General features: G+C 43.3%; 1 protein-coding gene across 1 annotated transcript; it reads right to left on the bottom strand.

Annotated features, from left to right (window-relative positions):
- Nucleotides 1-1,742: 1,742 nt before the first annotated feature.
- On the bottom strand, nucleotides 1,743-21,957 carry SCTR (secretin receptor). Its single transcript, XM_017820941.1, has 13 exons — nucleotides 21,885-21,957; nucleotides 17,974-18,100; nucleotides 13,873-13,983; nucleotides 9,833-9,936; nucleotides 9,439-9,536; nucleotides 8,323-8,455; nucleotides 7,284-7,437; nucleotides 7,134-7,194; nucleotides 6,527-6,596; nucleotides 4,167-4,258; nucleotides 3,945-4,083; nucleotides 3,732-3,773; nucleotides 1,743-2,796 (listed from the first exon to the last, which is right to left on the bottom strand). Exons 1-13 carry the CDS (start codon nucleotides 21,927-21,929, stop codon nucleotides 2,620-2,622), a joined length of 1,353 nt encoding a protein of 450 aa, XP_017676430.1. The 5' UTR covers nucleotides 21,930-21,957; the 3' UTR covers nucleotides 1,743-2,619.
- Between the last annotated feature and the right edge of the window lie 1,947 nt (nucleotides 21,958-23,904).

The raw sequence follows: 23,904 nt of genomic DNA, 5'->3' as shown, positions 1-23,904 counted from the left end.
GCTGTCACTGCTGTCCCTGAACAATGACAACGACTTGAGTGAAAGGTGGTACTCAGGCCCTATTTACTGCTAAAACCCACCTGCTTTACATTGAATACTCAAAAGCAAGTGTAATGAATGAAAGGGAAGCTGGTGAACTCTGAATATGTTGTGTTCAGCCTGTGTGCCTTTACCTCCTGCTTTTTGCACTGCTTGCTGAGATTTATTTTCCTGTTCCTTTTCATCTGCTTATAAACATGTCAGTGTTCCATGAGCTACGTAGCTCTTTAATCTGGTATCCTTCAGCATAGTTAAATAAGCAAGATCCTCAGCAGGGCAGGGAGCTTTTGCACTGCCTGCAGGAGATGGGGGAGGTGAGAACCCAGTCCGCTGTGGTGGTATTTGGCAGCAGCTTCCAACGCCTAGGACGTTCCAACGTCCTAGGTCACAGCATCATAACTCCTAATGCTGTCTGCTTCTGGCTCCTTCCCGAGTGGACATGCTCTTCCCAAAGAGCTGAGGACTCTGAGTGCCAGCTGACATCGAGAGTTCTTGTGGAAGCTCAGCTCTTCACACAAACCAGGCCTGTGCTCAATGCCTGAAGCAAACGTGTAATACAGAATCTGGGAATAATTCCTCTTTTTTTTGTTATTTCAGGCAAGACAAATAAAAACCAAAATGGCCATGTAAAACAATAGCTTATGCTAGAACTTTTTTTCTTAAATGCAAAAGACCAGCATTTTATTCTGGGACATGTGGTTTGTTCCTGTTTCACCAGGGTCCTGTACAAATATGTATCAAGCTCAGCCTGGGCTCCCCCCAAACTTGTGCTGGTCCTAACTACATACTGCAGGGCTGAGCTCTTACACTGGCTTGTGGGAGGGCCAATAATTGCATCAGATCTAATTAATTACATGTTATTGAATCTCTGAATCTATATTTCTTCATTTATGCCGGAAGGAGGCACTTGCATTTAAAACAAACAGCTGCTTTGGCTTGATTGATGAATGTTTAATTCTCAGACAGGGAACATACAAGTTGTCTCATTCTTCTTGGTCGCATTCGTAGGCCAGAGAGAAAATTAAGGTTATATGTTTTCAGAAGTGTCTGACTTGCTAAATGCGCTGGGACAGAGCGAACCCCCGAGGAGGTTGGAGGCTCTGCTTGGCTTGGTGAGTCAGCAAAAATGAGATCTTTTACTTAAATGTTCATGGAGGGGCTTTTACTTCTCCCTTGGTCACAGGACTGATCCTGCTTCTGCTCTTCCTTCCACTTGTTTTGGCTGAATTTTAAAGGACAAAGTCAACTTGAAAGCTTGCTACTTAGAAAAAAAATTTCCTGAATAATGTCAGTTTCAAACAGTGCTAATAGCACTCAAAAACCTGCTTGTATACAGGTTATTTAACCTTGAATGCATCCTTTGAACTTCTCTGCTTGTTTGCCTTCTGATAAAATGGCAGAAGCCTACTGTGTAGGCATTTGGTGTGATTAAAAGCTCGTTAGGGCAGTTTTGGCGGAGGGGGTTGGGAAATGCCGCTCAGGCAGCATTGGACATACCATGAATGTTTTGTCAATGTCTTTAGGTGATCCGGAGGAGGGAGAAGTGATAAACACCTTTGCTTTCCATTCAGTCATCTTTGCCCTTGAAGAAACCCAGCCAAGAATCGCCCCAACTAAGAAACTGCAGATACAAAATCAAGTAGGAGACTTGGTTGCATTTCTTGGACAACTATTTTATCCTTTTCCTATTTAAACCAGGAAATTTCTTGTTTATGTCCTTTAGAACATAAAGCTGTAATAGCTCCAATACCTTGTGACAGCATATTACAGTGCACAGTCTTGCAGATTTCAGCACACTGGGTGATTGTAGACTCTAAAGAGATTTTTGGTAGCCAATATGGTATTTTTTTTCACCAGACAGCTTCTACTGTCCATTTCAATTGAGTTTTAAACATCTCAAGTACTTTCATTTCTTCCCTTCCAAGACAAAATGGACCAGTCTCAGAGGTACAAACACAATAGGAATGAGCTATCCTTCTGAAGTTTTTTTGGCCACTCTTGGAATATGCAATAACAGCTTTTTTACCATTTCAGAATGATACAAATATCCAAATCGAACCACTGTTGTTTCCAAGGTCTCTACTGTTAAAAGAGGCAAAGGAAGAAAGCTTTGAACCTTGATAAATTTTAGGTATGTGTTAATTTTGCATTTCAAACCCACAGGCTGTGTTTAAGGATGACGTGTAACCTTTGTCATTTAAAATTGAATGTCCTCCCAGCTTCCACAGCAGAAGAAATGGAGAACAACTAAAATTCACCAGCCTGGATTAGCCTGGAAGCTGTTGGAGAGCCACATGGAAAATGAAAGGTCACATTTAAGGTGGAAATAGCAGCTGAAAAATACCGATGTGGAAAGAAACACAAATTACTGTGGCCGGAAGCTCAAGGAAGAGTTTTGGCCCATTTTGCTTTGCAAAATAACTGTGGTGCTACACAGGATATACATGAACAGATGTGCTTCAAGAACTGTTGACCTACAGCCAAGTCCTGCTTTTGGATACGTACACAAGACTCCCAGCTCAGCCCCTGGGACTTAGCCATGTGTGTCTGAGCATGGAGGTATCCTCCAGGCATACAGTGTTAAAGCACGCTTGATCTTTGGAGGGTTTCTCTCCTGTGCTCTGGTGGGCTCGACCTCACCATGTGCATCTCTTGAGTCAAGCCGCTTCCTCCGTTACTCGCTGAGGTGCTGAGATGCTGACGCAAGTGTTTGTTTAAATGCCACTGCCTCCATTTTCTCTGAACTTCCAGCTGAACCTAGGTAGAAAGGTCACAAAATACTTAGTTCAGCTGGTTTATCTTGGAGGCCTGCACTGTGGAGAGCAGTGTAACAGGAAAAGGAGAGCGAGCTACCTGTGCCAAGGCTTAAGTTTATTTATTTGACCCTCAGTTTAAGGGGTTAGGCTAGGACCTGTTTCTTGATGCTTCCAGTGATACTGTTGCTGCAGCCACACAGTTTTCTATTTAAGTGCGGGTGAAACAGTCCACAGAACCTAGCTGGCCTTAGTAAGTGTTTGGTTTAGATTTTTTCAGAATTTTATTTTAACTTATAAAAACAGGACATTTTGGCACTCTGAGGTAAAATAATAATAAAAAAAAGGGCAGATTTTATTTTCAAAACAACTTTTTCTGAACCCTGTTAAAGGATTGGTCAGAGAATTTCAAACCCCTCCTTCATTTCAAAGTGACTTTTTCTTCTTAGGCAATGGTTTAGCATTTCAGAGTGCAAGAAGCCTGGGAGTTATCCTGAAACTACAAAGGAAATGGTCCCTCTACCAAAAGCTTTAGCTTATGAGAATACTGATAAATTTGGACTGGATATAGCTCTTGATAAATTCCCTCCCAAGGATCAAGCAAAGAAAACAGCCATGGGATGACAAGTAATAGCACCATACATCAGAAACAGCTGGTTGTCAGTGTGACTGTGTGCAGGATGGTGCTCCCACCCTCCATTCCCAGACAGTAAAAATGCTATCTGATTCATGAAAGGGTTGCAATAGTTGAGAGATGAAGTTCGCATCTGGCATACAATTACTTAGGCTTGCCAGGCCCAGGAGGTATTTCATGAGTGATGTTAGGTAGCTGGGAAGAAAACCCTCAGATAAAACATGTCATTCTTTGGGGAATGTATCCCACTGATTAATGAGGCATGCTTCAGCAATAAAAAGGAATGTTATACACACTAAACTCACCTCACCGTTAAGAAAACAATAAAGTACAGCCACAACAAAGCCCTAAAAGATAAAAAAGAAGTGGTCACAGAACTGCAGTTCCAGCTTTTGAATGGGGATGAGGCATCTCAAGGGAAATCAGACAGCTTGGCTTTGCCACTGGAACTCTGCTCTGTTGCGGAGTTAGATGTTCTGCCTCTTACTTTAAAGAAATAATAGCTTGTCAGATATTACCTGGAATGATCCAAGAGCCAATTCAAAAAACAACTGAATTTCCATTGTGCCGCTGCTTGCATCTTCGGGGAAAAAAGCAAAGATGATGTAGTGGACCCCAAAGAGAGGGATGAGGAGGAGCGTTGACTTTGCAAGTCTCCTGAGAATGAAAACAGAGGGAAAGCTGGTGTAGAAGGAGCAAGAAGAGCTCAGGTGGACTTACATGGCATGTAGGGGACATACTTGTATTGGTTGAAATCACTGCTCCGTCTTTCAGGTGAGCTGAGCTTCCTCATCAAGATTCTTAAAATGTTGACAAAGAGAATGAAATTAATCTGAAAAGAAAATAAAAAAGGTAAGAATGCAAAAACAAACACAACACAAGCAGTATCCACTTATGTAACTGCCAGCTATCAGCAGAGCCAGTTTGGGGTGTTTGGGCAAAGCAGGCAGAAATAGTGTCCATGTCCACATCCTTGTCTCTGTCCCTGCCTCTCCAGCCCGCCTAGCACCCTGGGCTTCGGTGCTAGCTGCTTTCACTGCCTGTTTGCTGTAGCTTTAGTTCTGGGCATGATCAGGTCTTATTATCCAGGCAAATCACCAATGGGAAATGCTGCTCTGCTGCTCAGTTTGGGTGAAGATGAGGCAATAGCTGTTTCTGCTCGTTTGACCTTCAGGCAAAGAGTGGGAGTTGCAGGGAAGGCACAGCCTGGGGTTGATCTTGCACAGCCCCAGACCTGCACCCCTTTTGCAACACCCTGCACCACGTCAGGCCCTTAACCCTTCCCTGTGCCTGGAAACACCATCCCAGAAGTGCATTCCTCTGTGGACATGGGAGCAGGGCTCTGGGCTATCGGGTTTCCCTAAAAGAAGCAGGTCCATTGGAGATGGGACAGACCCAGAAAGTCCCTGGGTTCCCTAAAATTATTGGATGGAAAGAGAGCAAGTGTGGCTACATGGGTGTCTAGAGAAGGCTGGAAGTTTGGGGAAGCTGGGAAAGGATGAGGAAAGCAGTAGAGCTGGGAGGAGGTAGGGGTTGGGAGCATGAAGGAAAGACCGAAGTGTTTCAGGGGTTTGGGGAGGAAAAGGAGGTTTAGGTCTGGGAATTCTGGGGTTTTTAACCCATTAGACCAGGCACAGGCCGTGTAGGCTGAGCAAGACTTTTCGTATATGAAAACCACAGGGGAAGGGAGAGCGAGGGATTCCTGCTGGGAGGAATTGCCCGCGGGCAGCACAGGAATGAGCATGAGCCTGAGAGCACAAAGGTGTTTATTGGTGCTGTTTTTCTGCCCTTTGAACTGCTGAAGGCTGTGAGGAATACAGAGATTAGATCTGTGTTCTTAAGAACTGGCTGTTTGTTTGGTTATGGGCTTGAGTAAAGCCTCTTTTTGGGTAAAGAGGCAGTCATGTAGGCGGCTCCTGTCTTCTGTGGCTACACTAGACATGATCAGCATTCTGAGGGAAGGGAGAAGGCAATAGCAGGTGGTGGCCGCCAAAAGATAAACTAAGATTGTGCTTTTTGTCTTGCAGAATGCCTGGGTCTTGTTGACATTTAAAGTGGCTCCTAGGGTGAGGGTTGTTTCATTAAGAAAAATAAATGCCGTGACCTCCTTAAGTTGATCCCATATCACTTGTGCGGTCTTGTGGAGTTGCAGGATTTCTCACTGGTAAACCAGAGCAGAACTTTAACCCACCATCTCTACTACCTGGGTTTCTGAGGGTGTACAGGTGTTTCAGTTTGTGTTTTGCAAACATAATGGTTCTTACTGGCAATGCAAAAACCTCAACCTGCTCTTGGGTTCTCGCTCAGACTGTCAGCAGGTTACTTAAGAGCAACCAACAGTTCACATGTTTCTGGACTAGGACTTCAGACAGGTCATTGCAGCATGGTCTGACCCAGAGCATCTCCATTGGGCAGAACAGCAGCTCCAGCCCCTTAGTACCTAAGTTTCTGAAGGTGAGCACCAGCAAATATTCAACCACAGCCGCTGAGTATTATGTGTACCAAACTGGTCTTGCCATCACTACTGCCATCACTACTGGGCAGGTTTACACTGAGTTTCAATGCCTGTGCCTTAATTCACTGAGCAATGCCATTATAGTATAATTGCTGTCCACTGATATGTGGAGTGTGCAGTCTGTGAGTTGTGTTCATTGCTTAAAACAAAAGACAGTGGTCATGTAAGGCAAGTTGGTTTTGTTTTTGCTGAGAGGGACATTGACCGGGACACATAAAGGCACTTGTACGGAAATGTACAGCCTCATTCCTCCTCTGGAGCCTTCCTTGAAATAGTCCAAAACAAGCTTCCACAAGCCAGCCAAGTTCATATGCAATCAACAGGATGTGGAAACCTGATCTTCTTCAGGCTCTTGCTTCTTGGGAGGACACTCTAGCTTTCCTTGTGAACTTAGCTTTGGGGCATTAGTGACTAAGTCCTGCTGAGCAGAAGCTGCTTAAGCAGTAATTTATGTGTCACACCAGTTCAGACACATGTCTAAGATCGGTTCATTAACACACTTCTAAAGCATGTCAAGTAGATGATGTCTGACTTTACAGTATTTGAAAATACAGTTCGAGTCTGCTTGTCCCAGAAAAGACTTACAAAAATAGACAAAACTATGGGGCCTCTAATGATCCACCAAGTATTGGCATTAGTGTTAATGTCCCAACACCTGTAAAAATAGAAGAGAAGGTGCAGTCAGTTATCAAAACACTGGTGTCTTTTCAAAGAGGTTTAGTCTGTTTTGCACCTCAGATAGGCCCCTATTCCCTTCTCTACAAAATTAATTTCCCGTTCTCACTTAGGGGTACAACATATCTTACAGAAAACTGTCCACCTGCACTGGACAGCAGTTTGACCTTCTCATAAAGTACAAACACTGTTCAAAATTTTGGAAGGAGGAAAGAGAAAGGAACCAAGTTTCACCATTCAGAAAGTCAAATACAGATACTGAAAACATCATGAGCTGAATTCATACTTGAAAGCTACCTTCTACCCTTGAAAAATGCTGAAATGGAATTTGATGTATTTCCTCAGGTTGCTCAGCTACTCCCACCCACACTAGGATCCAGGCTTCCATCAGAGCGGGATGCTGGTTGATTTACTTGGCTGTCAGCAGTTAGAAATGAGCAGGATCCCATGGAACAGCCTGCACAGAGGCTGCATGCTCTCCCTGGCTTGCCAACTTCCTCCCGTCCATACAACTTACCCAATATTTTCATGGAACTGCCTGGCAGTCGCCCATGCAGCTACGAACACAGTTGGGGCACCTGCAGTGGGAAAAGCTAGTTACTGCTTCAGGAGCCCATCCCAAAGGCAAAACAAACCCAGTTATTCTCACTGAAGGGAGAACCAGTACCCCATCCGAGGACAATGAACCACCAGAGGAACTTCCTTTCCGAGAAGAAAGAAATAACCAGGAGAGTGTGGAGGTACAGTCCCTCCACGAGGAGCCAGCTGTAGTTAGACATGATGCAATACTGAAAGAAGACCATGGTGAGCTTGCAGCCAGCCTGAGGAAAGAGATGATAATTAGCTTTTGCCTGGGTTTGTATCTACCTTCTAACAGAGAGAGCGAGCTGTAAATTAATCTTGGCAAATAGAGATTTTATAGCAATTAGGGAACTAAATGGGTGTCCTGTGACAAGGGTGTGACAATGGGTGTGACAAGGGTGTGACAATGGGTGTCCTGTGACACCCATGACAAGCATTCACATGACAAGAAAGCAGGGCTGGAACTGCTAAGTGCATTAATCAACTGCCTCACTAGAAGAACTGAATGTGTCATGGGCACATGGATTCAGATTACTGTTTCAGAGGAGTTTCACTATTACTGCCTTCTTAGTATCCATAACATTAATATCACCTTAGAGAAGCATGTAAATGTATCTATCAATCTTTTTTTCCCCAAGAAAAACAGTTGCTAAAGACAAATTAAAATGTGCTCAAAATGTTCTTTTTCAGCAACAAAAATCCAGCAAAACTGGTGGGTTAAAACAAAACAAGCTTACATCTGTTTCTCTCCCTAATTCTTGTCTTTTAGTTTAAAGCATTGACCATCATCTCCAGCGTTGCTCACCCCTCTGCACGCCCAAATTTTCAAAATATTTTGCAGCCAGTAAAAAGAAAAAGGCAAAAGCATTTCAAAATTTGGAAGGTTCCTTTCCCAGACTCTCTGAGTGCAAACCCCTATCAGGTCTCACACTGAAGTGTAAGTGTGAGACCCAATAGGGGTTTAATGTGTTCTCGGACAAGGGGCAGAGCATACCTCTCTTCTCCCATAACCCCTCATGATGAATGTAAAGCTGGGATGGAGATTTCCTTCCCTGTTCACTAGATCCTGCTAGGATCCTACTGGGAGACTGAGGGGTGGAGCAAGCTGGAAGGCAGAGGGTTACCGTTTGTGCCCCACAGTAATTTATGTCTTCGGAGGAAAATAAAACGGCATCCTTGATGAAGTTGGATGAGGCTCGCAAAATGAACGATGTGAAGAGATGCATGTGGATGTAGTTCCTTGTGCAGCGAAGTCTTCTGTGAAAAAAAGAGAGAGATCCTGTGAAGTGACATTCCTTGCCAGTGTGGGGAGCCTGTGACAGTAAACAGCAGGTTTCAATCCTTAGTACTGCTAAACTGACAAATGAAGAACAATGTTGTTCTGTCTGTGAAAGAAAGAAAGAAAGGCTAATACATCTCCCAAGAGGAATATCCTAGAGAAGACCTTAAAAAGCTGCAGTCACATCTGCTCCACTCAGGTACTAAAACAAGCTGTACCTTGCCAGAAAAATTGTGATTTCATGCCAATATGCTTGTTCTAGCCTCCCTCCCTCTTTCTGGAGCAATACAAACCCAAGGTGTTTATTCATACGTGGGTGAATTTATTTATTCTGCCAGCACAGTTCACTTGTGCCTGCAATGTTTTCTGTACTAAATCACCACATAATCTGTGTCTGGAGTCCATGCAGCCTGAGTATAAATTTTCAAAGTATTTGGGTTTCCTTCTACCCAGACATGCTGCCCTGACATTTACTGTAAGGGAAATTAATTTCACTGAATAAGCAGCACAGTACAAATTCCAGGTTACAGGGGTGCGTGAAGATAAGCTGACTGTCAGATTGCTGATAGAAACCTGAAACACCTTGCCAGAAGTCAATGCAGTGACACTTAGAGCAAAGTTTTAGCCACAGTCTGAAGTGGAGAAAAGAGCAGCAGGGGGAAAGATGCTCTGCCCAAGGGATGCTGAAATCGTGGGAAGACCTCAGCAGGGAGCTGGTGCAAATGCCATCTGGAACATTCATCCAGCTACATTTTCAAAGAACTGGAGAGCACAATATAATGAGCAGATCTGACATTTTTGGGGAGTCAAAACTCAGAAATAAATTTTGTCACTGATTTCTGTGAAGGTTTTCAGGAATACTTCAGTTTTTAACTTGCCCTGAAAGTCAATTGAAGGATTTGTGTCAGCTGAGATGACCAGAAGTCCTGGCCAAACACAAACCAGAGATGTTTCTCCTCACCTGAAAGAGGCCAGGACCGCTAAGGCTATCATTAGCGTCACGAGGGAGGTGCAGTAGCCGACGGTGTACATGATCTTCAAGGTCATGAAATAGGAACGCTGCAGGGAAACACATAATCACATGTTTACCTTTGTCTGTGGGGTAGAGATGAACCCATGCCAAGAGAAAGGTGTGTCCTCCTATTTAATGACTAAATTTTCTTGTAAAATCAGCTACTGAAATTTTACCCTAAGCAACCTATTCTGATCATTTGCAGGAAGCATTCATGCTGAAAACTACCAATAACAATAACCCCACCTGAGTTAGATCACAACATCATTCAGTCTCTCCTTAACATGTTCCTCCCCCAGGGCCCGAAAGCAGCAGATCTGTGGTCATGGGCACCCAGACTCACTCTTGCTTCGTTGGTCGTGTCATTGACATTGTAGCCGCAAGCAATATCAGGTCTCGGATATGGGTCTGACCAGCCCTCACTTGTACAATTTCTGTAGACAAAACCTGTGTGGTAACAATTAAAAAAAAAGACAGAAGAAGGTATGACCATTTCCAGTTGTATCATTGTTCTCCTCAGGGGTCAGTCACCACAATGTAGGGTTTCTTCAGGAGCCAGGAGAATACGTGCCCCCAGGCAGTGCACCCTGCATAGCTGGAGGTGAAATGCAGCTGAGCTAATTATGTTGATACTTGCCCAGTGTACTTGTGTTGGTCATAATATTGTTTGCCCACTCAGGGATGACTGTGATGGATGTGTTTTTATTAATTGCAACATAAATAATACTGCTCAGTTCATCTAGTGTTTCTTGGCCACTATTCCAAGATCAGCAAACACATGACTTGTTCACAGATTCATACTCCATGTAAACCTGATATTTTGCTGAATGGTCCCACCTCCTTACTGTGGTTTGTCATGCTCCAAAGGGACAAAGTAACTGTAGATGGTCACAGATTTTTGGTGAGATTTAAATGAAAACTAAAAGGCTTTTCCACATAGCCCATACTGGATATTTTTTTAGACTGTTGATTTCCTTGTTTACTTGGAAATTAAAGGTTAGGATGAGGTTACCCTCATTTAAGTTCAACTTCTTAAAGCTGAATGCTTGAGTCCACCTGTGTTCCTCATGTCTGTCTTTGGAAAAAAATTGGCATTTGGAGAATCCAAACTCATTTTTCGGACAGATATTTGCAGAGGGCAGTTTGTCTGACCCACTTCTGCTGACTTTTAGTTTCCTAAAGCAGAGTGAGATGGATCCCCAGCGAGTTGAATATGATTGAATAGGATAGCTTCAAACTCATCCATGTGAATATTTGGCGCTAAAGTGGAAGTGGGAAGTCCTGCCCTACACACCTGATGATCTCATTGGAAGAAAATTACCCTAGCAGGCATGAAGGTTATGTGCTGAGGAGAAGAGAAACTATTCCAGAGAAGTGAAACCACTGCCCACTGCCCTAATCACATCTATCTGTCAGGTAAGAGCCATTGTTAAGAAGCCTGGAATGAAATCCTGGCTTTTTTACAGTGATTGCAATGCTAGCAGGGTCTGAGAAGGGACATGAAATCAGCAGCCCTTCTTTAGTACAAGCCTTGCCAGAAGGCACAATAAAAGTTTGGGTTTTGCCCACACATTTAGCCATGAGGACTCCAGGGCATCTAGCTCTTGCAAAACATCCCTACAGTGTTGAGGGAGCGGAGGGAGATGTATATGCAGCAGTGTTTGGCAATGGTTTATGCTCTTTGGAGCCCTGCTGAGATTGTCAGGACAGAGTGAGGGCTCCTGCCACCCCTAGGCTAATGCTGGTGACCTTACAGCATCTCTGCACTTGATTTGAACTCACCTCTGTAAACCTGTAGGGCACAGCAAACATGCTGAGAACTCTGAGTGGGAAGAGCTCTGGGTGTGTCTGTATCAGACTATTGTTCTGATGCTGTTTTGAACATCTTGTTCCAGCTTAGCATCTTTGAAAGGGCCAGGTTTGCTTTATAAGGCAGGTTTTCTATGCCTGCTGCAATGCAACAATAACAGGAAAGAAACAGCTCTCCCAAACAGTCCTCCCCAGCCTGCCTTGGCACTCAACAAGGGAGTGATGTGGTGACAGATTCTCCACTTCAGCATCAACTACTAAGACACAGCATACTTAACCCGAGCAGAGCATTGTGCTTGCAAACACACCTGTAACTGATTTTTGCCTGAGGCTGTCCAAGCAGATCAGACAAGAAGGTGTGAAGTTTTGTGTTGATGTTCTATTTCATTATATGCAAAGCACAGGAGATGATGCCAGGCATGTTATAGGGGTGGACATGAGCAAAATTTCAGCAGTGCTCCTTGTTTATGGGTGACACACACACTGGGGAAACTGCAGCGTGCCCCACTCAGAGCAGGGTTGGGGTCTGCAGGCTGTTTAAGGATCAGTGCTTGGTGTTTACTGGTACCATGTGAGGCTTTTGAAGATGCCTAGGCAAAGGGGAACTCTGGCTAAAGAGATGGCTGAGGAACCAGGGCTATCACATTTGGCTTTCTCTGCCTCTGAATCCTCACGATTGTCACACCTTCCTTCCTTTCTTGCCTGAGACACAATGTGCAGGTCTGGATGTGAACTTCAGTTGTGTTAATCGGTTCCAGATAATTTTGTTTCTTTGGTCTATTAGGTGGGAAGGGACCAGACAGTTTAAGCTGCAAATGCAAGTTTAGATGTCAGAACAAAACTCAACAGCACAGAGAGCAGGGTTTGGGCAGAGCTCAGAGCCATCTACATGGCTTAACCTATGGGCTTTTGGCATTTGTGGCTGCCCATGTGCTTTGTAAGTGGTCAGGAGAGAAAACTTTTGCTTTTCTTTTGAAGCAAGCAGATTCTTTTTCAAAATTGCTTCAAACAGAGCAATGACTGTAGCAGTAATTAAACGCAGGACTCGCAAGCGAACCACGGTATAAAGTCAATGAAGAATGTGGCCATAAGAACGAGGATAAATTATTGCTGATTTTGACCCAAAATTCCAGATGCAGAGCCAGAAATAAGATGCAAATGCCAATGGACCACATCTTGGGGTTCTATTTTGAACACTGTCACTTTGTTGTTTATCAGAAGTGGTTCAGCTCTCAGCTTCTCGTTAAGGAGGGCAACTAAAGTGTAAGGTGTTAGACTATCTCCAAGATAACGCAGTGAACATTTGAGATGTAATTATGACCTTTGGATGTACAAACTCCTGCTTTCCTCCCTGGTAGGAAGGCCAGAAGCAGGGAGCAGTTCCCTCTAGTGGCCGTACCAGCAGGGATTTCGTTTAAAGGCCGGTATCCCTACACTAAAGATTTGTGAGCGAATGTCAGATGGATGATTTCTTCAGCGATCTGTGCCTTTGTGTAGTTTATTCTTTGTCTTTAAACCAAATTATAGGGCTCAATGGGCAGATACTGTTCGTGTGTACAGAAAGTAGCACGGTATTTATTTTAATCTGAGTGGCTCACGTCTGATTTTATTTAAAGAGCACTAAGTGCTTCTCTTCTGAATCATCTAATCTTTATTAGACAATCTAATACTTTGTCTCCTGTTCCTCCCTTCATAAAATGAATTTGTCTGCTTTTCTGTAAGTACTGGACCTCACTAATCCATGCCCTATAACTGAAGAATGCAAAACTCTCTTCTGATTGGAATCATTAACTCGCTAAAGAGAAAGGTAAGCACATTTCTTAGGCATTACTTGAAAACTAGAAATGAACAGAAAGCAGGCTTACTTAATAGCTCATTATTACTGTAGCCTACAGGGAATAAATTTCATTTCATTTCTAGCTTAAGTCCCAGGAAAAGGACAAGCATTGCTTGAGCTCATCTCAGTTTGACTTGAGTGTTTTGGTGAGCCATGAAACCTGAGTTTCCATGAGTTTGTGCCACTTGTGTGGAGCCTGTCAGAGCCAAAGGATAAACTCCCAGTGCAGATTTCCTCTTGATGAGGGCAAAAAAGAGATCTTTTCTGCCTATTTGGCTGGATGTTTTGCCAAAACTTGTGTGAACTTAATGCTGTGTGAAGTTTTGTCCCCACCAAGCTCAGCTGAGATCATCCACTGGCTCCAAGAGTTATTAAAAAGGGAAAGCAGAAATAAACACAGAATCTAAGTGGAGAAAACCCTTTCCCTTGAGAAACCATGCTAAAAAAGCCTGCCTTTCAGGATAGCATTTACTTCCTGTACTTTTTTCCACCTGGCAAAGAAAAATAAACACTTAAAACATCTTGCTACTATAATTCCAGGCTTTTCCATATTTAACTTAGTGTTGGAAACTGAGCTGCTAACTGGCCATTGTTCTTTGAAAGAAGCAGGGACAAAATTTCACTTCAAGTTCAGACGAGACAGTGGCATCTTTGTAAATAAATAAAAAATAAAGTGTTTCATAAATAACAGTTTAATAAAAAACACCTGGGCAGGAAAAACATAATTTTAGTGTTACCTTTTTTCCCAGTCAGCATCTGGAAGAATTCAGGGCAGTGAGCATTGACAGTCTGTCCCACAGTGGATGAAGGCCAGCAACTCATGTTATCCCACATTCCAGCACACCTGCCTGGGGGGGCAACAGTGAAGTACCATCAGCATCTCCCAGTGATGTGACACCGTGAAACTCCTTCCAACAACAAAACACTGTGAAACATCTCCAAGCAATGCAACACCATGCAACATCTCCCCACAACCAAGGCAGCTACAGGAACAAAGGTGCTCAGTACTCTGAAAAGCAAGCTGGGTGAGACAGAGCAAGTCCTGCTGAGACCTGTTGAGACCTGGATAGGACAGAATAGGTCCTGCTTGCTTCAAACCAGCCCCAGCAACCTTCAGACCTGTCCCTTTCTGGTCCTTGACTCCACTGGTCTTTCCTAGACACACAAAGAGCAACTTGAGTCATTATGAACTTCACATCAGGCCCTTGACTACCCATCTCTTTTCTGGAAACTATTGAGTGGCCCTGGGAAGATGAAGGAAACCACATGTGAATTTTTTAGCTTGCTTTCAGTCTTTCTAAAGCTTCCACTTTGAGTCACCCTAATGGCTTCCTTACATAATACTTTTGTAAACAGGAAAGAATACAACTTGATGACCCTGCTTGAGCAGGGAGGTTGAACCAGATGACCCACTGTGGTCACTTCCATCCATACTCACTCTGTGATTCTGTGACTAGGAGTTTAAACAACTTCAGAATTATACTGGGGAAAGGAAAGTGAGGAACAACATCAATGTCATTCTTTTATCACCATAAATACTCCTCTCTTTCATTTATGCTGTGATGATGTGAATAATGCCAACAGACCACTTGCTGGGCTTGGCTGCCTAGATTCACCCTGTTTTCCCCAGTTATGTGCAAGGGCTGCTTATTTTAAGGATGAGTTTGTCATGGTCCACTCCCACAGTCAGGATGAGAAGGAGAATTTTCCAGTTGCACCCTTGGCCTGGCTGTGTTGCCTTCTGGCAGGGCTGGTAGAGATGCACCAGGGAGCTGATCCAATGGTCAGTGGAGCACAGCATGATGGGGATCTCTACTTGAACATCTTGCTTAGGTGCTGGCGTCTGGCATGGATGAATTTTGGCCTGCAGTGCAGAGTGTTAGTAGAGAAGACCTACACTTCATGCTCTTTGTACTACAGAGAAACTGCAATCCTGCCATTTGTTATTTTGCTCTTTTCCAGATATAGACTGAAATCATTCAGGTTCATTCCCTTTTGCCTCGACTCTCCATCCTTGGTTTTAGCACAGCTTTCATTGTGGGTTTTGTAAGAAGATAGGGGAAGAAAAAGGCCGCTGGAGCACGCCAGCACCACCGTATTCCTGGTGTACCCAGACATGTGCTGTCTGCCCTGCACGTCCCCTGAAAGCTGAGGGGAGGAAGTGCTGACCAAGCACCTCCTCAAACACTTCATGTTTTATAAGCCCAGCCTCCCATTAGCCTGACAAAAATATTTACATTTCTAGAAATGCATTGATTTCCTCCAGCAGGACAGTGCCTGAAAACACAGAGTTGTTTCAGCTCTAGTGTCCTCCCTGTGCCAATGTTTGTAGGACTTGGTAACCATTTACTTCAAAGCAACAGTTTAATGGCAAACAAAACATCACCTTGGGTGATATTTATGCCTTGACATGGTGCATTGTTTGGGTTATCAAACCTTTGCCAATGCCACTGGCATAAAGCCCCCAAATCAGACTCAGTGCACAGGAAAACCTGGCAAAACTACAATGTTGGGGTGGTTTCCATCCAGGAGGAGAAAACAAACCTCGAAGGAGCCATTCCTCCTGTGGTGGGCTTCTTGCCATTCCTCGTGGACCCATCCCTACCTAGCTAAAGAGCCTTGGGGTGGAGGCAAAGCACAGCAACACCTCCCTGATATCCCTGTGCTCTTTGGGATCTACCTAAAGTACCAAACAGAGCATTCCCTGAGCAGCAATACATGGTGTCACCATGATCAGAGGTCCTGGATCTCCAGTAGCTTCCCTACCGTGCTCCCAAGAGAATTATCCTGTCTTCACTCATGCACAAAAAAGAGCATAATTGTGACTTGGGTTACTTTAATGTTACACTACGCCCTTTACCAGGCTAATGGTATCACAAGGGCAGAGTCCCTTTTCCCTTATACTGCAGCAGGATAAGAAACACTCAATGCTCAGGTACTTTGTGCCTGATTCACCAGCAATGACCCCTGTGTGTTTGTGCCATCTTCACAGGGATGTGAGCACTGCAGCAGAGATGTGGGTGGGAGCATGGTGGGAACTTGTCCCCTGCTTGCACCACTCAAAGATTCTGGGGCAGGCACAGGAAGATGGGGTATGGAAGGTGACCCACACCCTGCAAAACCACCTTTCTCCCTCCCTCCATGACCCACCAAGGGCGTGCACTGAATCTGAGTTTTGTTTCTCTCTTCTTCAAACTGAAGTCCCTGTGTGGGATTTTCTGCACATGGACTTCAGACATGCAGATAATTAAAGCCTGGAGGTATTTTCAGATGTGTTATTACACAGAATAAAAGTATTACTCCCTAATTTATCCAAGTAAAAAACCCGTCTTAGGGTTCAGTAGAATTTTAGGTAGAAGTATCCTGTTAAAAAATTTCTAGTAATGAGAGGCCTCAGGGAAATTTTAAGATGTGGATCCAACTTAAAACTGGATTAAGTCTCTGCTGGGGGGATAGTATTTGACCGAGATAAAATAAGACCATCTGTAAAATGGGACTGCCTCCTAATGCTAGTGCTGGTCCATACCTGCACAGTCCTGTGAAGTTTAACTTGTCTGCATCTATGGAGCTCTGGTGCAAAGGAAACAGTGGAGCCATGTCAGAGGACCAAAGCAGAGGAATAGATAGGTTGACAAACCACCCTCCTCTTTGCTGAAGGAAACAAATAATACTGATTTATTCATATCCTCAAACTTCTTACAGGCAATGAGACAAATCTGTCTTGTGGAGTATCTGCCATAGGGTACCCTTTCACTGCTACAGGGGCGCAATGCCCTGAAGCTGTGCTCACACTCATCAGTCTACAAGGCTCACAGGGACAAAACAAGATCAGAGAAAAATGCTAAGCATCCTGAGAAACCAGGTGATACATCTTCCCTCTGAGTCCTGCCTTTGGGCCTGGTCACAGTGAAACGGTTCTATGTCTCCAACACTCTCTCCTAGAGAGGAAGGCTTTGAAACTAAGAAAAAACCTCAACTCTAGCTTATCTCTGGCCAGTTCACCCTGCACACAACACACCTCATGGGAGCTCCTTCACTTTTCACTCTGGTGAGGACCTTGCCGTGTTATGGTCTGCAGAAGTCCACTGAAGTAGTTCAGTTTGTGAGATGCTGCGAATGACACAACCCCATCCTCAGTGCTGATGGCTGGTAATGTACAAAAAATACATACAATGTACCCTGTGAGATGCTGACCCAGCTGCTGCCTGGGGCAACTAACACTCAGTTCATAGGCAAGCTTTAATAATCGCTTGCAGTTATTTCTCTGAGACCCCTTGCACATGAACACACTTGCTCAGCTGTGAAAGGAAGGCTGTCTACATGATGAGGACTCAGTACCACAAAACCTTCCCAGGCCAAAATACTCCTTTATATGATGATAAATCCTCACTGAAGTGCAAGAACTCTGTTATGTGGCAGTAAGTTAGAGTAAGGAGGAAACAATGAGGACCTTCAGGACATGTGATTTAAATGCTGGCTGCTGTTCTTCATTGATTTTTAAGGCAAATACAGTTAAGTAAATTTGTGCTTACTGGGGCGACTTTGTAAATTATCCTTGTCCAAGATGTGATGATTGCAATTTGCAAGACCTGGTTGCTGGTGTGTTCCCTAGTTGTGAAGACTACAGTTGAGCAACTGGATTAGAAGGTTCCTACAACTCTTGCTGTCACAGTAAGGAGTCAAAATCCCACTCTCAAAGGCTTATAACAGATCTTACATGTTTTTCTGCTCCTAAATGAGAGATGCACACAAAGTGCATGCCTCCTGTGGGGAGGGATGTGAAGGTATCTGAGTTTGAGGCCACCCAGCTCATCTGAGAGCATTCGTTCAGCCTTTACCTGAGCTCAGGAGCAGATCATTTTCAGTCGTTCTGTTCTGTGCCTCCAGGGAGAGAGTCTCAGCACACTTTTCTTCCTCCCTTTTCAGGACGCTCAGGAGGTCACAGACAGGTGGAACAGCTTTGATCTACAAATTTTAAAAGCAGTGTAATCACTTTTCCTCTTACAACTTCTATAATCTCAATAGAACTTTCCTGTTTTATGCTCACATTCCCCATGCAAATTTATCAACTGATTGAGGGCAAGATTTCCTTGAAATAGAGACAATTTCCTTGAAATACAGTCAATTTTCATAATTCAGTCTGCATTTTTATAGTAGCAGCAGGCAAGCACAAACTGAGTTTATGTCTTCTCTCTTTTCATGACATTACTGATATTTAGAAAAATGTGTTATTCTGTTAAACTAAGTACATGAGCAGGATGCTCTTCCCAAAGTCTGCAGGAACATCCAGGACACTGCTGGAGTCTCTTAGAGTAACAGAGAATTAATTACTCACCTCTGGCAATGCAAACCATAGATCTGACAGGTTATTTTCCTGGGCACAAGTGAGTCAAATATGCCCACTTGTTGCAGACCACCCGAGCCTGTTTTACTGCTACTGACCAGTTGCAGAAACCCATCGGAAAGCAGAATCTCACCCAGATTTTCATGAGAACTTAGATGGTAATTTGTCCTGAGGTCATTTTCTCACCTTCCCATCCTTCTTTCTCATAAAATAATGTTAGTGTTCACTCAATCCTTATGTAACAATTAAATGTGTGTTTATGTTTCATGTAGCTGGACCAAAATAAGTGAATATCAAACAACTACAGATCATTAAAATTATATATATTGAAAATCATTGCAAAATTATTTGCAGGACAAGGTCCCAGTATCATGCAGAAAAAAAGTACTTTTACCATTTCTATTATTTTACCAATTTCTATTCTTTTTGACAACAAAAACACAGAATATAAGTGGATTTTCATTATAACAAATTAGATAATTCCTCCCTCATGAATAAACCCAAAAATCTTTATCAATTCCCACTATGGACCTTTTATGTACATATCTATATATATGCATACCTATATGTACACATATTGAAAAGATTAAAAGCCAGTTATCAGGATCTATTAGCTGAAAAGTATCAGATAGATCTTTTTTATGTCCTTTTTTTAGGAAAAGTTAACCTGGCAGCATCATATTCCTGATTAACCTAATCAATCTTGTAGCATTGCTGATCACTTTCAGATTAGATTTGGGATAGAGAACGATCCCTGAAAACCTTGTAATGAGAACTATTACTTTTCTACAATTAAATTTTAGCCTAACAAACATCAGAGACCATATTCTCATTATTTTGGCTAGAATTTTTCTGGATATTGTATTTTTGAATAAAGTTTGATCTTTTCAGCAATGTATCATACCTCATCTAATTGGTCTGGTGTGTTCAAATTCAGCATCCCTCTCCCTTGTCTTTGTGTGTCATGAAATAAATAAACTAGAAACCACTTGGTTTTGCACAATGTAATGAATTTTCTGGAATCACACATACAAAGAATTCAGATGAAATAAATTATCCTCTGATGCCAGGATTTAGATGCCTTTTTAATCCATGTAATCTTTGGAAAAAAATAAATTTTAAAATCCACCTAATCTTTGAAATGTCTGACTGGACTAATATGTCTAAAGAAATGTATTTGCATTTAATACTTCCATTTGTTAGCTGAAGGTTGAATTTGATAATTTCTAAATATTGACAGATCTTTTTTTTAAATGTGCATTATTTATCACCCTCTATTTTTATTTATTTTCTTCCCAGTAGTAAAGCAGTTTAGTACATTTTCAGACTTCACAAGTACAAGTATGACAGCTAAGTCCTATAACATACTCTACTGCCCAAAGCTGCCTTGAAAATATGTTAAAAAACAATATTAGTGCTGAGCATTTGAAGTGGCCAACACAATTTGTCTGGGTTGCATCTGGTTTGTTAAGATGATACTGAACATATGTAAAAATAAATGCTTGGAGTCATGTTAACGATCTCAGAAACAGGAGAACACTTCATCTTAAATAAGCTTCTACATTGTGTGGGCACTGTTTTCTTTTAAGAAATGTAGGTCCTAAGAAAGCTTTTGTTCCAGAAAGATTTAAAGTCTGTGTTATTTCTTCATGGCTAGAATGAGGCCACACGCTTTTAGCACACTCAGCTATGAAGACCACCCCAATGATCTGATACAGCATTACTTTCTCACATAAAATGTGTTGTTCAAGCAGGAATATGGCGTAGTTAATGCCTTACAATTACTGTTTTACCCCACAAAGTGGTATCCACCCTGTCCTTCTGATCAGCTAGATACCACTGCCTGGCAATAGATGTGCAGGTAACAGGATTTTAAGCCCTGGGAAAGCAGAGAAGCCTTTAGGTGCTGTTTTAAAACCCTTGCTTTCCACAAACATTGTCCCTCAGCCAGTCTTTGCCAACACTGGCATCCAACCAGGCAGGCTGGGTGCGAGTGTGCGGATGTTTGCTGAGCGATGTGAAACCCCACTCTGCTGCCAGCTGTGCTCAGTCTCACTCGTGTTTACTATTCACAAGTGGGAGCAAAAAGCCTCCCCCGCAGCTGGAAATCGAGGAGGAAACATGCTGTTTCTATGTCTCTTCCTAAACAGTTCCCTGAAGCAGTTCTGATGTCCTTAACACTTTACCAGCTACTAAATTAACTCTATCCCAGCAAGGCAGGGGACAAGACATCCTCATATTATGTTTAAAGAGAAGGTACCAAACCCATTCCAAACAGAAATAGCTGTGATAACTCAATGTACAGAACAGGTAAAAAGCTGCAGTTTGTAATATTGATAGCAACAGCCAACTACAGGTTTTAAACTGTGAAATGAATGGATCTAAACACTACTTATTATTTATATTTGCAGCCACAAATTTCACAGCCATTTCATTTGAGAGTAAGTAGGTTTTGTTTAATGAGAGGATTTAAAGAACAAAAGATGCCTGACAGAATCAAAGTAGGTGTTTTGAAAGCTAGAAAAAGAACAAACAGAAGGAGGTGCTCTTGGTGACACCCTGAGCAATGACATCTATTTACAGAGTCCTTTAGGTAGAACTAAGAATAAGAAACCCAAATTACAAGAAAACCATCACAGTCACTATTTTTATTGTAGAAGATGATGAAAAGGCAAAAAGTTTGCAGACTGCATTCACTCTGCAATTAAAATATCTAGGCAGAGCTCAGGTTTTCTCAGAGTTGGAACCAAATCCCCTGCTGGGACAAATAAATTGATCTTTCCATTAGTTGCAATGAAACAGTGATTTGATCCTTCCCTAACTTGTCACATCCAAGCTGGACATATTTCACCCTTTGTTTTATATGCCTTCAAAATCTGAATGAGCTGAGCAGCACCTGGAAATCACAGCCCAGGTTCTGCTGTCCTTCGTGACAGATCTGAGAGCCCAGAGATCAGCAGTGACAATCTACCACAAATCATAAACCTAAAAGAAAGAAACTAAACTTTGTGGGCTAAACATTCCCCCATTCTGAGTCCAGGAAGGCACTGCTAGAGGTGGGCATTGCCCCTTAGGGGTTTGATTGCTGGTGTGAATCAGTAAAGTTTCCCTAAATGGTGTCAAATCTTTTTTCCTTCCTCACAGAATCTGCTGTGTTTACCAAAGCAGGTTAGTAACACTGTTGTCTTTATACAGGTGGGGAAAACTGAGGCATCCAGCACCTAGTTATCTGTGCACTGTCAGTTAGTGCAGGAAGCAGCAGAAATAAGAATAAAATTTTAAAAATCCCAGGTTCTACACAGATCTTTTTAAACAGACACATCACAACTTCATGGAACAGAGGTTCAATTACTCATACAACATGTGATTCCATGCAAATGCAAATAAATAGCTCTGAACACCTACCGGGACAGTTGAAATCCAGAAGATTATCACCCAGATTGTCCACATAGTCAATGACAGTCTGTTTTCTTCATACCTTGTGCATCAGAGGTCACCAGGATGTTTTTATACTCTCCAGTGTGGCTCCTAGCTCTTTTCACTTTGTCCTTTTCCCTCCTTGCTTTTTTTCCTTCCCAGCTTTGACCATCCTTAGCCAATGTTTCTCTCCAGCTGCTGAGCTCTAGAGAGCATCAATAGTGAAAGGACCCCCCCTCCCGTCCACCCTGCAATCTCTCCTCCTCCTCCTCTGCAAAAGTGTCCTGTCCCAAGAATTACAGCACCTCTCTTGAGCATGTTCCTACTGTCATCTGCCTCCTTTCCTGGCTATTATTCACTGTTATCGATGGGTGTCGCTGGGGAATGATCATTCCTCATGTCCTTCCATGACAAGGGATGGAGCAGGACTCCTGTGCAAGATGTCAGCCCCACAATGGCAGGGGTAATCAATCAAGGGGAAATACAGCCCTGGAATAAATGCTCTGCTGAGAAACCGAGTTGGAGGAATGTGACTCAGGCTGCCTGCACTGCTTCTGCTCTCGACAGCTCTGCATATCAGCAAGCACACGGCCCAGAGAGCCAGGAATCAGCAGGCTGGCAGGTTCTGCTGCAGGTGAGTTGGCTGCCCACAGGTCCAACCAAGCTCAGGTGAGCACAGCTGCTGGAGCCGAAGACAACCTCAAGTCTGGGGTAGGCACCAGAGAAAGGGTAAACAGGGTATCGGCTCTTCCCACCCCTTCCAAAGAAGACTCCAAATGCTCCCTGGACTTTACTCTCTTATCCAACATCCAGAGAAACAGCCAGTCTGCCTTTTAACCCAATGCTATAGGTTGCGAGTTGTCATTGCATTTGGATCCCTCAGGTACCTTGTTGTTGGGATGTAGAGTCCAGCCGTCCTGGGTTCCCCAAAGACAGTTCCTCAGCAGTCCCATCCCCTGGCAGCAGAGCACTCTTTGTTTTCCAGGTTTTGCTTCTGTGGCAAAACTATTGTGAATAGGCTGTATGCTGACCTGGGTGTGAGCTCTCAGCTGCCAAAGTAGGTGCTCCAAACTCTTGCTTGCCAAGTTCACTTGTAGCACAATATGGAATGTGGCTTCAAAAAGGAGCCAAAGTTTTCACTGTGTACCAGTGCTCTTTCTCAAAGCACAGCAGTCCTCACCTTGTCTCAAAACATCTTTTACCACCTATTCCAGTTTACCATCACCCATTGCCCCAGACAGGTCAAACTTGATGAAGGGCTGCCCAAAATGCAGATGTGCTCCAGATCTACCAGTACAGTCAATGACCGTGACTGTGAAACATATGGCTCTTTACCTGTGCACTGAAAATCCAGCCATTGGATTAAGAAAGTCATCCACTGTGCAGCACAATGAAGGAATTTGGGTTTCCTAGCAAGTGCTGCCCTTTCCATGCCCGCTCTGACCCCAGTAACTCCACTTCATGTCTATATGTGCTCCCAAGGAACGTTGAGTTGCAATGCTCCCCATTGCACACACCATCCTCATCTCTCCCCACACCCCCAGAGCAGGAATCAGGCAAGTGGCAGCATTTGCTCTAACCCCACGCTACCTCTGACCTGCCCAGCTCCCACACTCACACACAATCCTTTCCCTCCGAAAGGGCAAATGCTTTCGTCTTCCTTGCCCCTGTCCACACTAAACTTGTAGTGACTTTCATTTCTTGAGGAGCTCTGCTTTCCCACAGAGTTTGGTTGAAATTGGTCAAAGGGTTAAACAAACTGTTAAAAGGAGGTCTGAGAGGCAGCCAGACAATGTCATTACAGTTGTCTGAAGAAACCACACTGGCAGTGCTGTATCGTCTCAGTGGGGTGCCAAGTCCTTCTCTTTCTTCCTTTGGCTGAAGGAATATTTTATTATTCCATTCATATTGTAACAGCTTCCCTTCAAAGCCAGCAGTCTTGCCTGTGTTTGTGTAATCGAGGGAGCTTTGCTCCTGAATGTACTATGGAATGTGGGGCATTTTCTGA

The sequence above is a fragment of the Lepidothrix coronata genome, unplaced genomic scaffold (assembly GCF_001604755.1).
Source record: "Lepidothrix coronata isolate B3197 unplaced genomic scaffold, Lepidothrix_coronata-1.0 Scaffold86, whole genome shotgun sequence".
Taxonomy (NCBI): domain Eukaryota; kingdom Metazoa; phylum Chordata; class Aves; order Passeriformes; family Pipridae; genus Lepidothrix; species Lepidothrix coronata.
The sequence above is the reverse complement of the archived record's forward strand: the minus strand, read 5'-3'. Positions and strand labels throughout refer to the sequence as shown.

Bases quoted from the DNA above. Each gene is read 5' to 3' on its own strand.
- SCTR (XM_017820941.1), bottom strand. From the start codon at position 21,929: ATGTGGACAATCTGGGTGATAATCTTCTGGATTTCAACTGTCCCG. The intron at 7,195-7,283 runs GTACTGGTTCTC...TTCCCACTGCAG, and splicing joins GTTCATTGTCCTCGGATGGG to GTGCCCCAACTGTGTTCGTA. The intron at 4,259-6,526 runs GTAAGTCTTTTC...TTTTCTTTTCAG, and splicing joins CCATAGTTTTGTCTATTTTT to ATTAATTTCATTCTCTTTGT.